This window comes from Amblyomma americanum, chromosome 10, assembly GCF_052857255.1.
Source record: "Amblyomma americanum isolate KBUSLIRL-KWMA chromosome 10, ASM5285725v1, whole genome shotgun sequence".
In the NCBI taxonomy this organism is placed as follows: domain Eukaryota; kingdom Metazoa; phylum Arthropoda; class Arachnida; order Ixodida; family Ixodidae; genus Amblyomma; species Amblyomma americanum.
Genome location: NC_135506.1, coordinates 11,891,240 through 11,905,933, shown reverse-complemented (window position 1 = coordinate 11,905,933; position 14,694 = coordinate 11,891,240). Strand labels below are relative to the sequence as shown.

Sequence of the window (14,694 nt, the reverse complement as noted above, 5' to 3'; positions counted from 1 at the left end):
TAATCTGGAGCCCTACATAGCGGCGTCCCTTATAGCGTAGGTGCTAATCCAGCACGTTAAACGCCACAAACCAGGTTCAAACAATCTCTAATAAAGGAATATTTTTCAAAGAACGCTCTCAGCCTTGAGTCACCGTTCTAGATTTGCTTGAATGAGGAAACAATGCTGGCAGTTTTGAAGTTCACTGCTTTATTCTTCCCTTGGAAGAAGACTCTGCTTTCAATTCTTTACTTAATTACTTTATAATTTCTCCATCCTTTACTTAATTACTATACAATTTTTCCATCCTTTACTTAATAACTAAATTACTGACTTTTACTTATTTTCAGTTAATTTGCGTGTGTATGGAGAACGAATGAATGGAGGCAAGACTTCCTTTACAATGCTCTAGTGTTGGCAGCCGCAAGAACATGATACTGTTGTCAGTAATTATGCTGCTTATAAGCGTTAGTGCGTTTCGTCGTTGCTGTCAATAGCTAAGGCTATTAAGACAAAAGCCTTTAATGGCTCATGCTCGCGACCTTGTCCGTCCGTGCGTCCTTCCGTTACGCTTTTCGGCTACTCTGTATAAAAAAATCACCTTTGTGCACGATGGGATTCGAACCACCATCCTTCCGTTCCGAATCCGAGCGTGCTAGCGACTACTTCCTTTTTTTTCTTTATTAGACTACGCTACTTCCTGCCAGCGCATATGTAATTCTCCTTGTCTAGGACGCTGGAGAGAGTTTGCAGAAAATCGCCGCATCAGACGAATTCCTCCCAAACGCCCTCCAGTGTCTCAAGAGCTTAAGATTCACAAACAATTGTGTACTTAATCAACATCTTAACCACGCATCAGTGACGCAAGCGGTAGCACCGCGCTAAAGGCTTTCGCCTCACCGCACTTTAGGGCAACAAAGTGGCCGCCTGAATTTTTTCATTTCATTTATATATTTTCGACTGAGTCAGGCGATAGGTACACATACCTCCAGTGGTGGTGTTGGCACTGGTGGTAGATCGTAAAGTGATATTTGTTATCGCGAAGGAACGATAACACCGTGTTCGCGCCTCCTTGAAAGCCATATAAAGATACCGGGCAGTAATGAAAAAGTGAAGTAACACACATCAGGTGCAAAGCTGCGACTAATGGTGTCCTTAAAGCTGTCCCACAGACTGCAAGCCTAGTGTCCAAACACATTTCTAGGGATTTCCAAACAGCGCCCGATGAAACTCAGTATAAAGGCAGTAGTATAATTGCTCGCAAACAAATGAGAATACAATTTGGGATTCCAGCAGTTACGTTTTAAATCACGGAACACAATCAAAAATTGTCTTTTTTATTAAGTATCAGCAATGGTCGCCTCCCAGTTTCATGGCACTAGAGAGAGAGCTATATGAGCGTGAGGGGATGGAGCACAGTTCTCCGGCGCTTCCAAGCAAACTGGGCAGGCCTATAGAAGCCGGCGCCTCTCTTTCGCATAGCTCCATCTCCAGTACTCACGTGACCGCGTTAACAGAGCTAGATATGTAGTCGTTAAAACTCCCGCCTAAAAAGACGAAAGACATTGGTCGACGCTGCAGATATGAGATGCCTTAAGGTTCATATCTACGGTGCAATGGTCGATGCGCCTCCTTATCTGACAAAAGCAACAGAGAACAAGACGCAGGAAAATATAGAGATGCTTGGCGGAAGGTTCTTTCTATTGTCCTATGGTCTCTCCGCAATCATCTAAACAACATCCGTAATCGCCTAACAACACGCCCCCATATTTTCACTCCTATTACAGCTCGTGTTCGCTGACTGTTGGTTTTAAATAAGGTGCGAGGAGGATGTAAACCGCGGTCAGCTACCTTCTGTCACTTGTCTAGTACTTTGTATACAGTCAATATGCACTAAAAAGTGTTTTCTTTTCTGATATCTGTATTCCTTTTCTTTAGGAGAATTACACAAAAACTGCCATAAAACGCATAGTAGAAAGACTGGAAGGTATCTGACAAAGCCATGCTGCCCTGACGGCACAGATAGCATTTCAGACATTACCGATGTTGTAATTACAAGAGAAGCAGCACTTTGTGTGCATCTTCAGACAGAAGGAAAAGCTGAACGCTGTTAAACTATACCAGTAACGAGCATATTAACAAGCACAATATTATTATTAGCGCTTAACCAATCATTCAGCATATGGTTAGTGATCTTCAGCGCAGATCTCCTTGTCGAAGAATCACAGCGAAGGGAAAACACTCCACTAGAACAGTGTGTTCGGCAGCATGCTGCCTGCTGTTCACATCCGCAGTGAAACCATTTCTTTTTTATTATGTTTCCATCGCAACAGAAATTGTGCTGAATAAATGGGCAGAAATTATGCAAATATATGCTCAGTGTCCGTGAGCGGAAGAGCAACGCCCGCCGTACTCGTACGTCAATGCTATATATTTGCAAAAATTTCTGGCAAAAAAAAAAAAATCTCTCGTACGTGGGTACACGGACAACGGATGTGCATTATTTTATTTATTGTGACAAGCTTTTTTATTTTGTGTGTGTTTTCTCATGGCGCTAATATTTGAGCCGGGAGAATTACCGGTTATTTTGCAGTCAACCGTGCGCGAACTGGGTGCGCTAAGTAAATGCTTCGTAAGCTGTGACTGCAGCTGCCTTCATGAGGGCTATTTTCAGACGCACTGCTCGAGAACACTTTGAACGTCTCACACACCTAACGAACTCAGCCTTCTGTTTTGAACGCACTGTACATTGCGCACGACAGATTATTCACAGGTGTTTAGTAACGCGTTAATGCTACCCGGTCAAACTCAGAGGAATTTATTTTCGGAGGTGTTAAATGCCTTGGAGAGCAGAGTCAGCAAGACAGAAGACGAGGCTTCATCCCCAGATGACAAACTATACGAACCGAAGCAATTAATTAGGTGCGTTCACTGGCTTATTTACTGCAGGCATTCCTTAGCATCTACTTGTCCACGGTGAGGTGACATCCCTATGCAATCGGTGCACAGTTTTTGCACAGTTCACTTTAATTATGTGAAATACTAGTATACGTCAATTAGTTGACTAGCAGAAGTCAACTGATCAGCACCACTACTGGCGTCTGCTGACTGGTATACGTCAGTAGTGGGACCAAAAGTACAAAAATAGTTGTAGAAATAAAATTTATCACATTATTATACACACCATAATTTGTATACTATATCAAGATCATAACGAGTGCACTACACCACTGGACAGTTTTCGCAAAACTTCCCTAAAAGTTTGTTCGAAAAGACTTGGGACACTCACGTAAGCGAAAATTAAAGTGATATTTAAGGGGATGACACGGCTACAATTCTTTAACCAAGCGCTGCCGCAGAGCTATGCCCACGAAAAAGTGGAAGCTGAGCTGAATGTTGCTCAAAAGTTCAGACGGCTAGGTGGGCAGAAATATAGGGTCGACACACACGCAAGCGTTAGATTGACCTTTATTAGCCCCTGGGGCCCCATGGTTTACATCGCATAAGTTCTTTACATAGAAGCCGATAAGAGCTACTAAACTTCCTTCTACTATTTTGTCTTAATCAGCGACCCTTGACTGCTCGTAATGCCTTTCCAAAATAGTTTCGGCCAGAACGCTACTGCCACGAACAGCCCGAGGTAAACAATCCGAACTGACCATTCCGCAGCACGTTTCAGTGTCGTGGAAGGTGCGAGGTTGAGGCGCCAGTTTTCACAAATGAGCTGCTCGCATGCGCTCGCGAGCCAACCACATGGGTTTGAAACCCGTCGCCTCAATTTCACAGCTTCCACATGACTGTCGCAGGCTGTGAGACAGTAAACCACGGTGGGCCGGTGTAATGTAAAGGTCAGTTTCCTTCCATTCTATTATTCTCAAAGTCTGCTGATACAGCGTCACTTAAGAAAATAACGAAGAGCGAAAAAAGAATGAAAGGAGTAAAAGAATTCCCAGTAGCATATTTGCGGTATTGCGGTTTAGTTACCGTCCCAGCACGAGAGGATCAGCCAACCACTTCACAAAAGCTTTCTTCTCCACTCACCGGATGCATGGACATCGACACCGAGGAAAGGAATCACGCAGCAGACGACGCAGGCCCAAAATAACGGTCCACCGGCAGGAGCGTGGGTCGTCTGCATCCGGCGCCCCAGCCAGCGCATCTCGGGCAGCAGACGACGACACTCCCAAGAGCGAGCACAACAACCACGATCGCACACGGCACGGGTCACTCCTCACAACTAGGGCCACCACCAACAGCCACACTTCCAGCGGAGAACGCCCACCGGTCTCCCTCCTCGAACAGGTGGCGGACGCAACATCTCGCTACAACGGCGTTTCCCAGCCGCCGAGATATCGAATCGGGCCGCCGAGCTTCGAAATCGCTGTCGTCGCCGCTGTCGCCGCAGCGACCACCATAAAAGCAAACCGTTTTAGGCGGTGGCGGGCGCGCGCTCTTTTCTAAGGTCGCTTAGCGCCGTTTGTCCGCCGGCGACTGCTCGTTCATTTTTGCGCGTGGGTACGTCCGCTAAATCGGGCATCAGCTGGCGAGGGCGCCGTCGCCCTCTTTCCCGCCTCACCTCCATGCCTTCTCCTCTCTCTTACTCCCTTCTCTAGGCCCAGCTGCATCCTCCTCTTCGTTTATAAGCCGGCGTTTACACCGTCCCCTCCTCTCCACCCCTCGTGTGTAGCTTGTTCCTTCATGCGTCCACTTGTTATGCAAGTCCTCTCGGTACATCTATCTCTCAATTTACCCTCCTTTCTCTCCTGTCGCTCCTGCTTTCCCTTCCCGCATCACGTACGCACATTTCTCGCTACCTTCGCTCGCTCGTCTGTTGTCCCATCTGCCCCCCTTTACGCGCACTCGTGTCTACCCGTCCAACCTAACCCGCCCCATTTTTACTTTTGTTTTTTCTTTACAGTTCTACGAAACCTATCACTGTTTATGCAGCTATGGGAAGTTCATGTCTATACGATTCTTTGTGGACTGTTTTTTTCCATTCGCTTAGCTTTCTTCCAAACCTGACTGCCCTTTGTTGCGGTTTTTTGTTTGTTTATTCCAGTTTCCCCATTATGCTAACATTCGCCCACTTCATTCAGCTACTCCCTCGCTTCACTTCCGGTCAGTGTTTGCTCTTTGATGTCTGTGCTATCATCCGCATCCCAAAGTCGGCCGTTTTGGCCCGCCCATTGCAGACCTGTTGACTGCGCCACTTCTCCTGCTACTCCCCCCCCCCCCGCTTATTTTATGTATTGTTTGAATGAACGCCCACTAGCGTCGTGGTTTCCCAGCTTTGCAGGCGATAGTTGCTGTAATATCTTTTGGCTTTCTCCCTTCCCGTCCTCCACCCCACCTAGCCTATTTAAGGCACCGGAGGACCTTTAGAATGAATGAATGAATGAATGAATGAATGAATGAATGAATGAATGAATGAATGAATGAATGAAAACGAACCAACGAAGGTACAGACACCGACAAGTCTACGGCGGGAAAACAGCAAGGTTAATGGTTAACGCGGTGAATTAGTGTTTGCAGCATGCAGGTATAACGAAGCAGTCTTTACTGAGAAGTCTCGAAACCCCTCTGACTCGCATGCAGTAAGGGCAAATCAATTGCCATCCTGCACAGAGAGGTTGCCACAAATAGAATTGACGTGCTGCGCACTCTGGAGGAATTGGCGTGGCGCAACTTTCCTTACCTGTCTGGCCTTTCCATGCGCCGTGCGCACAGGCAGAATGTCGCAGTGTTCTTTCTTTTTTATTCGCCCTTCTAACCCCAGTGCGTTTTTCACAACACGTGCCACCCAAAAGACCCACCGGCTCAGTCTGCGAGGCGCGCCCTCAGGTGACCGGCCTGGAAAGAACTTAGCTTCCACGTGGTTAATCAAGTTCAAAGGAACTGGCCCCATGCCAGTCTCTCTCTTGCGTCGGCTGCATTTTGCGACCATTCGCGGCGCTTCCGAGAATCGAATTGTCGAGTTCTAAACTAAGCGTAGAGCGGCATACGCTTCCCAGAATCACGCAGCCTTACTAAGCGACCAGTGCGCGCAGTGCACTACCGCGTGTGGGACGAGGTCATTGGCACAGGGAAACATGTTTGTACTGGAGGTCACACAACGGACTGAAGAGTGCGCTTTAGCGCAGCTTCTTAAGCGGACACTGAGGACCAGAGGTGGGCGACCTCATGAGGTTTCGACCTCATGAGGTGAACCTCAACCTCAAAATGACCTCAACCTCACGTCGTGAGGTGAGGTTGAGGTGAGGTCGGCGACGGCTCGAAATTTTGTGAGGTCAGCAAATCAGACCTCAACCTCAAGCGTGAGTTTGAGGTTGAGTGAGGTCGTCATTCGGTGAGGTCGAAATTTTGAGGTCGAGACTTTTTGCAGATGCCACGTCTTACACCGACGAGTGACGTTTCCGAAGCTGAGTTGCAGGGCACCGCCGCAATGTTCATGCAGTGATGACGCTTGGTGTTCGGTTTTCCCTGTTTGGACAACCGGATGCCACAGTTCCCTCTTAGCTTCCGGTGCTGCGCCGTAATGTCCGTTCAGTCCGAGCCTACAGGAAAACGCACCCTTCTGGTCTTCCCTGGGCTCGGGAAAAGATTTCGCTGCGGGGAAATCTGAGCGGAGAGCCGTGGTGATCCTGATAGAGAGAGCGCTTCACACTGCAGATTCTAGGCCAGTTGTTTTGACCCGTGTGATTTTAATAGTTAGCACAGTGTTCGAAGGCGAAACCTAGCCCTTTCTTTCGAAATGCCACGGGTTCACCGAGTCATGGGAGATTTCCCAGGATTTCGAAACCATTAGCATAGCCACCTGAAGGAAAGTGGCGCAAACGGGGGGGGGGGGTCTCGACCTCCCAGGAACATCATCATCCTTAATTATTAGCTGCAGCTATTCCTATTTTCCCGCACAATAATTGTCTTTGGTTGTTGGGTAATGTACAATATTTAATCAATATTCTGGCAACTTTTAATTTGGTAGCGGGATATCAGACTTCCCGGGCTCATAAGGATACACTGTTAGCATCACCACCATCGCCATTGTCTCGAGAGTCAAAAGCATGTGTCGTTGCATGATATTTGCAGTATGATATACATGAGAACTGGCGCGTTTACCTGCTGGACAATTCGAATGTCATTAATGTGGACCGGGTTGTGGGCACTCTTTGTAATGCGTCATGCGCGCATGTGTAGTAATGTGGGATCCATATGGATCTTGAAATGGGGGTGGATGGGGGCCTGGTTTGACGAGAAATTACATCGTTGTCACGTGAGTAGGTGTGATGTCATATTACAGCGTCGTCACGTGACTAGGTTTGATGGCACATTACATCGCTGTGATGTGACCTGGTATGGCGTCACACTCACATGATGCTATCGCTAATTATACTAATTAGTATTGGCGTTACCTAATTACATAATTATCATTAATTAGTTATGTGACGTCATCATCTTCGTCGAGTGACTCGTCGGCTCGTGACGTCGCATGGCGCCGTTTCTTGCGGACACTTTTTTGCGGATATGACCTTGAAAGTGAGCCATCTAATGCTTTCGCATAAATAAAAGAAACCGCTCGCTTCTACACAGGCATAAATACAACGCGCCTCTGTTGGTGTACTACATTCGCAGCTTGTTAAGTGTTTTCGAAGGCAACATACAAAGGACTGAAAAGAGCATTCTCGCTATGCCGGATGGAGCTAGAAAATGAAAATATACTGATATGCGTCTGCATAACCGTCTCACTAGAAAGCACATCGGCGACCAGTTTCTTTATATCAGGTAACTATTCTAAAGCCTGAAAAGAGTATCGTGAATACCTCCCCCTCCTCCCAATTTCTGGTAGATGGTGTAGAAGGGCTGTGTTTGTCAGTTGCCGGTTCGTTTGTGAATGAGCGAGAGGTTTCCAATACGAACAAGTATACACGAAGCAGGTTGATAAAGTATTGACACATATGAAGTACTCACCGACGTACTGGTGGTAACCGCGCATGGTACACCCCTGCCCGCAGGCCATATACTCTCTGAGGGTTCATCCTAGACTATAAGCTTCTCCTATTGCGTGCACATCAATAGTGTCTGTAGACACCTTATTAACAAATACCATCATCATTTGGCTTTCCTGTCTCAAAGGATTCTCAGAATTGTTTTTAACTGAAAAACTTCTTAATCGCTTTTTGTTTTGTTTTTCGATATTTTTCTGAGGTCGAGCAGCTGACCTCAACCTCACAATTTGAGGTTGAGGTGAGGGCGCCTAAGGAGACTTCAACCTCAACTCATGAGGTTGAGGTTTGGTGAGGTCGGCAAATTGTTTTTGAGATTGAGGTGAGGTCCAGGTTTTTTGAGGTCAAATGCCCACCTCTGACAGTGAGACGCAGAAGCAACGTTAGTGCCGACGTATCACTTAGGACACACCCCTTAAGGATGAGAGCGTACAGGGGTCTTGACTGGCGTTTGATACCTGTGGTGAATACGCGTAGCCTCCCCGATAACGCTTGAGGCGGTCGCGAGACGGTGAAGTGGGTATCTCCAGCTCAGTCATGACATGGGCTGTAACATACGCTATTGTTAAGAGCGAGTTGAGCATACATAAAGAACAAACAAGGAAAGACGATGCAGACGGAAAGAACGCAAATCATCAACATGTTTTATTCGGATCAATGTTTTTTTATGTAGGCAATATTAATGGTTTATGGGGGTCCAACGTCCCAAAGTAACTAAGGCTATGAGGGACGCCGTAGTGAAGGACTCCGGAAATTTCGACCACCCAGGGTTCTTTAGCGTGCACTGACATCGTACAGTAAACGGGCCTCTAGAATTTCGCCTCCATCGTACTTCGACCGCCGCGGCCGGGATCGAACCCGTGTCTTTCGGGTCAGCAGCCGAGCGCCATAATGACTGAGCCACCGTGGCGGCATAGGCAATGTACTCATGGCTTTATTATATATATATATATATATATATATATATATATATATATATATATATATATATATATATATATATATATATATATATATATATATGTGTGTGTGTGTGTGTGTGTGTGTGTGTGTGTGTGTGTGTGTGTGTGTGTGTGTGTGTGTGTGTGTGTGTGTGTGTGTGTGTGTGTGTGTGTGTGTGTGTGTGTGTGTGTGTTGTTTTTACTTATCAGTGGGATATTATAGTACTTAGATTAATAAATCGCTTAAAGAAAATTAATTATAAAGCAGCAGAAAAACCGGACGCGATATTCGGAGGTCGTGGGTTCGGATCCCACCGGCGGCATGGTTGTTTTTTCTTCTGCTTTATAATTAATTTTCTTTAAGCGATTTATTAATCTAAGTACTATAATATCCCACTGATAAGCACACACTGTAAAAACAAACCGTCATTTTGACGGCCACTTTTTTATCTATTTTGACGAGCCGCCGGCGTCAAACGGGAAAGACGGAGACTTCGCCGTGAACGAGCGGGCGAGGAGAAAGAGACGGAGAGCGCAACACAAAACGAGAAACTCTATTGGCTGGCGCGTAGGGGTACGTCATGTGAGACGTCGCTCAATGCGCGCTTCCGGCCCCCGCTGTCAAGGAAGGAGTCCGGTTGTCGTGGTTCCCTCTTGCTTTTCTTTGTGCGCGCTGCTTCTGCCCGTGTGTGCGTTCTGCATTTGCGCCATTTTGCCTTTTTGTGTGCGACGCGTTGGAAGGCCGCGAAGACGCAATCAAGGAACGTATGGGCTGCAGCCGAAAATCAACTGCAGCGGGTAGAGGTTAAGTGTTCTGCTTATATGCTTCGTTCGTGCAGTACGCGTTCTGTGCGGCACATAGCTACGAGGAGCACGCTAGTTCTCACGCGTAATGTATACACGCACCGATGGCCGTGGGCCCGAGATTGCCGTTCAGAGACATGCTTCTACGTAAAGCGTGAATCGCGGCCTCATGGTTCAGCCACGTGCAGCGATTTTCAGGGGCTGCGTGCGGCCACGTGTAAAAAAAAAACTTCCTGTGAGGAACACTGAAGCGTACGAAGAGCATTGGCGCACGTTAATTGAAGAAAGTTGAAGAAAGTCGTTTATAGTATCTCTATCATGCGGGCACATACAATCGCGATCGAGCCTGACTTTCGGTTACGATTACTGCTACGCGGGCCAAGGATCGAAATCGAGTTGGTCGAGCTCTAGCGCGCCATGCGCCTCTGTTTAAATGCAGAACACCTTATGAATGGGCTTAATGGGCAGTAAAAATAGTCGTAAAAACCATTTTTTACATTTTCAGTTGTAATTCAGGCCAAAACATGTGCTATGACTACCATGCTGGCCATCTGCAGCTCCCTTGAATTCATGGTGTCGGCACTACTGTCGTAGGTTCGTAAAAGTATTCGTCAATAAAAAGCAGACTACTTTTCGTGCACTGATCAGCTTTTTTCTGTTTTATTTCTTACGCTCTCTCTTTTTTGTTGTTCCTCGCTTACTGGCACACCAAGCCCCATACGTCGGTGTCCGGTGGCGATGGGGCAGCTCAGTGTTTAGTTCGTGTACTGATAGTGTGCAGTTTCATTCTTGTATAGCATTAAGATATGGGCCTAATTATTTCAGCAATAGTTATTTCCAAATAAATTCTATTCATTTTTATAGCTTATTGCCTATAAGCCTCAAACAAGGGCCAAAAATTTCTTTCGACTGGCGTATCCATTAGCTGGGAATTATTGAATCAAGTAAATTTGCAGTCTTGTAATTTTATACCTCATTTTCATCCATTTCTGCTGAAATGATACTGTACCCGAGGTGTAGAAAGTGCCTTGATGACAGCAGGATCGTTGGAAGTATGGTTATGATTTATTATTGAGATGCATGTATCTGATCACTGATGTTTTCTCTGGAGTCTAATAACATGTGGCTTGTGAATTCCCAGCATGCAGCTGAAGGGGGGCTGGAAGGACTGCCAAACTCCGCACCTTGCTGTGATTGGTATGTATTTGTCATTTATAGAACTTTGGCTCAAAACATGGCTTGTACAGTGTATTTTATTATTCTACGATGTAACCTGATTTTGTGTAACTTCACTCTACTTAGTAGGACATATTCGAAACTTAGGAATGAGGCTAGCCCTGGATGAAAGGCTTAATTGCTGCTTCATCTTATGTATGTACAGTTTGTTTAATAATTAAACATGATAACAATGTGCAAGTTTGGCCAGTAGTTTTCCATTCTTATTAGAGTGTACAAAAAATTTGGAACTCAGTAGCAGTACTGTTGATAAGTGGGGAGGGTGGGGCAATCTCCGCACTATAAGGTGATATGCCAGAGTTCATCGAGACTAATGTGCGGCCTTTTGACTTGCCAAAAGCATGACGTTCTGCTAGAAAGCATGAACGAAGCTGAGCTTGGCTTTTCTCATCAATGTCATGGCAGGCTAGGTACAAAATGGAGGGCCTTTGAAAAGTTGCCTCGGTGCTTGCCCAAGTTTCGTTACCTCATCACTATTCCCCATTATTTAAAAAAAAAAAAACGAAGTATTCTGTCGCCAAAGTTAATGCTTTTTTGTCGTGCAATATTTGTAAAGCTTTTTCCATAAACAAGTTCTATGTAGTATGTTTACATGAAGCAAGCATCTTCAACAGATATAATTAGTGGCGTGTAAAGCACTGATAAGGGAGGGCATGTTGCATGTGTCTGTCTACATGCCAAGGGTACCATAAGGCCTAGGCAACAAGACCACAGTATGGCTTTTTTACGAGTACATTTGAATTCGGCTTCTCTCAGTGTACACATCGAAGGCCATAGGGTTACTCGAATTATTGATCACCCCTTTAGTGGGTAGCGTTTGCGTGTGACTAATTTTTTTTCCTTGCAGGATCAAGCATGGGGACATAAAGAAGATCATCGTTGCAGTGGATTCTACAGGAAGTCTTGAGAAGGCCATGGGCCTCCTCCTTGGTGCTCTTCTTTGTGTTCAACGTTGCGTACCCTCACCGACTGCCCCCTCACCATGGAGCTTTTGCAGAGGTAAATGAGTGAATGTGGAAGATGCGTTTGATAAGCAATCGGAATCCGAGGCAATAGTGTGAGCAGCAGGCTTCTTTTTCCTGAGGAAAGGCACTCGCCCTCCTTAGCCAGTGCCTGCAAATGATCAGTTTCTGCCCTGTTCCCCTGAAATTCTGATGTCGTCACATACATTCCTCTGGTGCAATTCTTCGTTCTCTGCACAGCACCGTGTTGCCTTTTTTGCACACCTGTATGGTGATTTGCCAGTCACAGGCGTCTTTAGAAAGTAGAATGGTAAGATTATATACATAGTGCTGCTTGCCAGCAGTACATGCTAACAAGCCTTGCACATTGGCTAGCTCTGGCAATTGCCAGATGAAGGCCGGACTTTTAATTTTAAATTGCCACCCAGTTCTGGTATTCTGACACTTGCAGAATTGCGGATTTGATCATTGTCATGTGATGAATGCACCAGCCTGGCAGTTTGCATTGCCTAAACTTGGTCACGTGTCCTGTGAGTGCATCTAGATAACACTTTTCAGTGTTTTTGCTTATTTTTTTGGTTGGCTACTGCAAGAAAAGGGAGGCTAGAACGAAGAACCAGATAGGACGGGCGCGACTGTCAATTATTGCTAAATGTAATGTGTGCAGCACTTTTATAAGTTACCGACGTCAGGAAAAATAGGAGCGAGGATTAAGTGTAAATGCAGTTATTTTAAGTCGCTCTACTATGTATCGTGTCCACTGGCTAATGTCCTAGTGCAACATTACAGTGTGTCTGACTATGGGTTGCGTCCACACATGTGGCAAGTTGCCGGATGCCTCTCTGCACTTTTACAGGCCTCAGGTTCCCTTGTTACCATTGATGCAGTGCTCGCTGTAGCCTGTGTACAATCAGCCCCGAGAAAGTAGAGCTCTCTACCTCACCTTCTGGGCACTCAACAAACCTTTTGCAATGATGAATGTCAGATTTCATTTTGCATTGAAACGGGAGACGTGACACATAGGCAGGACAGCTTCACAGGTACTGTCACAACCATTACATGGCACTTTCCCCTTTCACCTGGTGATCTTTTAGGGGCTGGCAGGGTTATTAGCTGTGATCCCATATGTTTGCCAGGGGCTAATAACCCTGCAGCACTTGAAATGGATCCAGGTGAAAGGGAGCCATCGTGCATGTCTGGCTATGTTGCGTACCTGAGAAGTTGTCCTGCCCTTTGTGTCCAACAGGTCTGCAGTGTAAATGCAAAAAGAAATTATGACATTCATCATCTGAAAGGTTTGTTGAGTGCTCAGAAGATTTCAGGTGTGAAATTCCGCTTATTTGTGGCCAAGGGCACAGAAATTAGAATGAGCATTGTGCAAATGGTAAGATGATGAGGCATGATAATGAGGTTTTTAAATGTATGCATGGTTGCCACATGTGCAATTGCAGCCTATACCTGGACATCAGGGTGTTACATCAATACTGACCTATGTTTGCGGCTGATAGCTGAAAACACTGAAATGCAGCAAAATGCTCTTGCATAGTTATGGTTTCTAGACTCTGTGTATGGTTCCTGTACATGATGAGCACCTATTGTTACTAGAAATACTATACGGTGTGTATGTGCAATTGTGGGCTGTTTTTACGAGTTATAATAATGGTTACATTTAGGTACATCATCTATTGTTAGTGCATGTATATGTAGCTATTTAAGCGCACTACTAGTGTGCTCACATTTGTTGCTACCTGATTTTAATCTCGTCTTTCAGTTTCGTAATACTGTGTGTTGCAGAAGGTAGCGCAGTTCACACATTCATGGCATTTCACGCGTGTAGGCAGAGTTTGTGATTGGCACAGTTTATGGAGCATGGATTTATTCTATCCTCGTTTTGTTTCCAGGCACCTTGGGCACAGCAACCCAACGAAAGGGCGCGGCAAAGGCAGGGCCTGCGGAATCGCACCAAAGTTGCTGAGCCTGCTGAATGCACTTTAATTTATGAATAAATGTGCAAGTAGAAATGTAAATTTGTTTTTGTTGCATGGTTTATGAGGTACTGCCCACTGCAAGTGACTTTCATGTGGTCAGGTTCACCACACTATATATTGACACAGAATTATGTTGAGACTTGTCGTGTTGGGCCATCATACTGACAACACAGTTGCATTTCATGTTGACAAGCCAAATTTTGGAATGGTTAAAAGCATAGTCATTTCGAAATTACAGCCTGCTATTACCTTGATGGCCAAATGCTGTACTGACAGTTATAGATAATTTCAAATTTGCAAAAAGTCTTGAAGTCATAAAAACAGTTTTAAAATTGACAGCTTGCCATCGCAGACAATCAGTGGTATAATTACAGTTTGGCTATATTTTCAAATCGATAAAAATGACATCGAAGTCAGGAAAAAACATTGTCATTTAGAAATGACATCTTGCTGTAACTGCTACGGTCAAATGCTATCAAATTGACAGTTTGACTGTATTTCACATTGACAAGAAAAACATCAAAATGATGGAAAAACTGTCATTTAGAAATGATGTTCTGCTGTCACTTTGATGGTCAAATGTCATCAAATTGACGGTTCAGTTGTATTTCAGATTGACAAGAAAGACGTCAAAATGATGGAAAAACTGTCATTTAGAAATGATGTTCTGCCGTCATTTGGATGGTCAAATGTAATCAAATTGACGGTTCAGTTGTATTTCAGATTGACAAGAAAAACATCAAAATGATGAAAAAGCACCGTCATTTTAAAATGACGGGGTGCC

General features: G+C 45.3%; 1 protein-coding gene and 1 long non-coding RNA gene across 4 annotated transcripts in view; one reads left to right on the top strand and one right to left on the bottom strand.

Moving 5' to 3' along the window:
• The window catches only part of LOC144106244 (cell adhesion molecule Dscam1-like), a 44,150-nt gene extending 39,629 nt beyond the window's left edge, over positions 1-4,521 (bottom strand). For 2 of the 3 annotated variants that reach the window (XR_013308941.1, XM_077639001.1), the window contains exon 1: positions 4,021-4,488. Coding sequence is in view for 2 of the 3 variants with exons in the window: in XM_077639001.1 (XP_077495127.1) it covers positions 4,021-4,138 (118 nt within the window). In the remaining variant the exon portion in view is untranslated. Of the gene's footprint in view, positions 1-4,020 lie in introns of all 3 variants that reach the window. The other variant, XM_077639002.1, reaches the window with a different exon arrangement.
• A 7,404-nt stretch (positions 4,522-11,925) lies between these two features.
• Positions 11,926-13,949, top strand: LOC144106565 (uncharacterized). The gene is made up of 2 exons (XR_013309047.1): positions 11,926-11,959; positions 13,824-13,949. It is a non-coding gene; the product is annotated as an uncharacterized LOC144106565 (long non-coding RNA).
• The last annotated feature ends 745 nt before the right edge of the window (positions 13,950-14,694 follow it).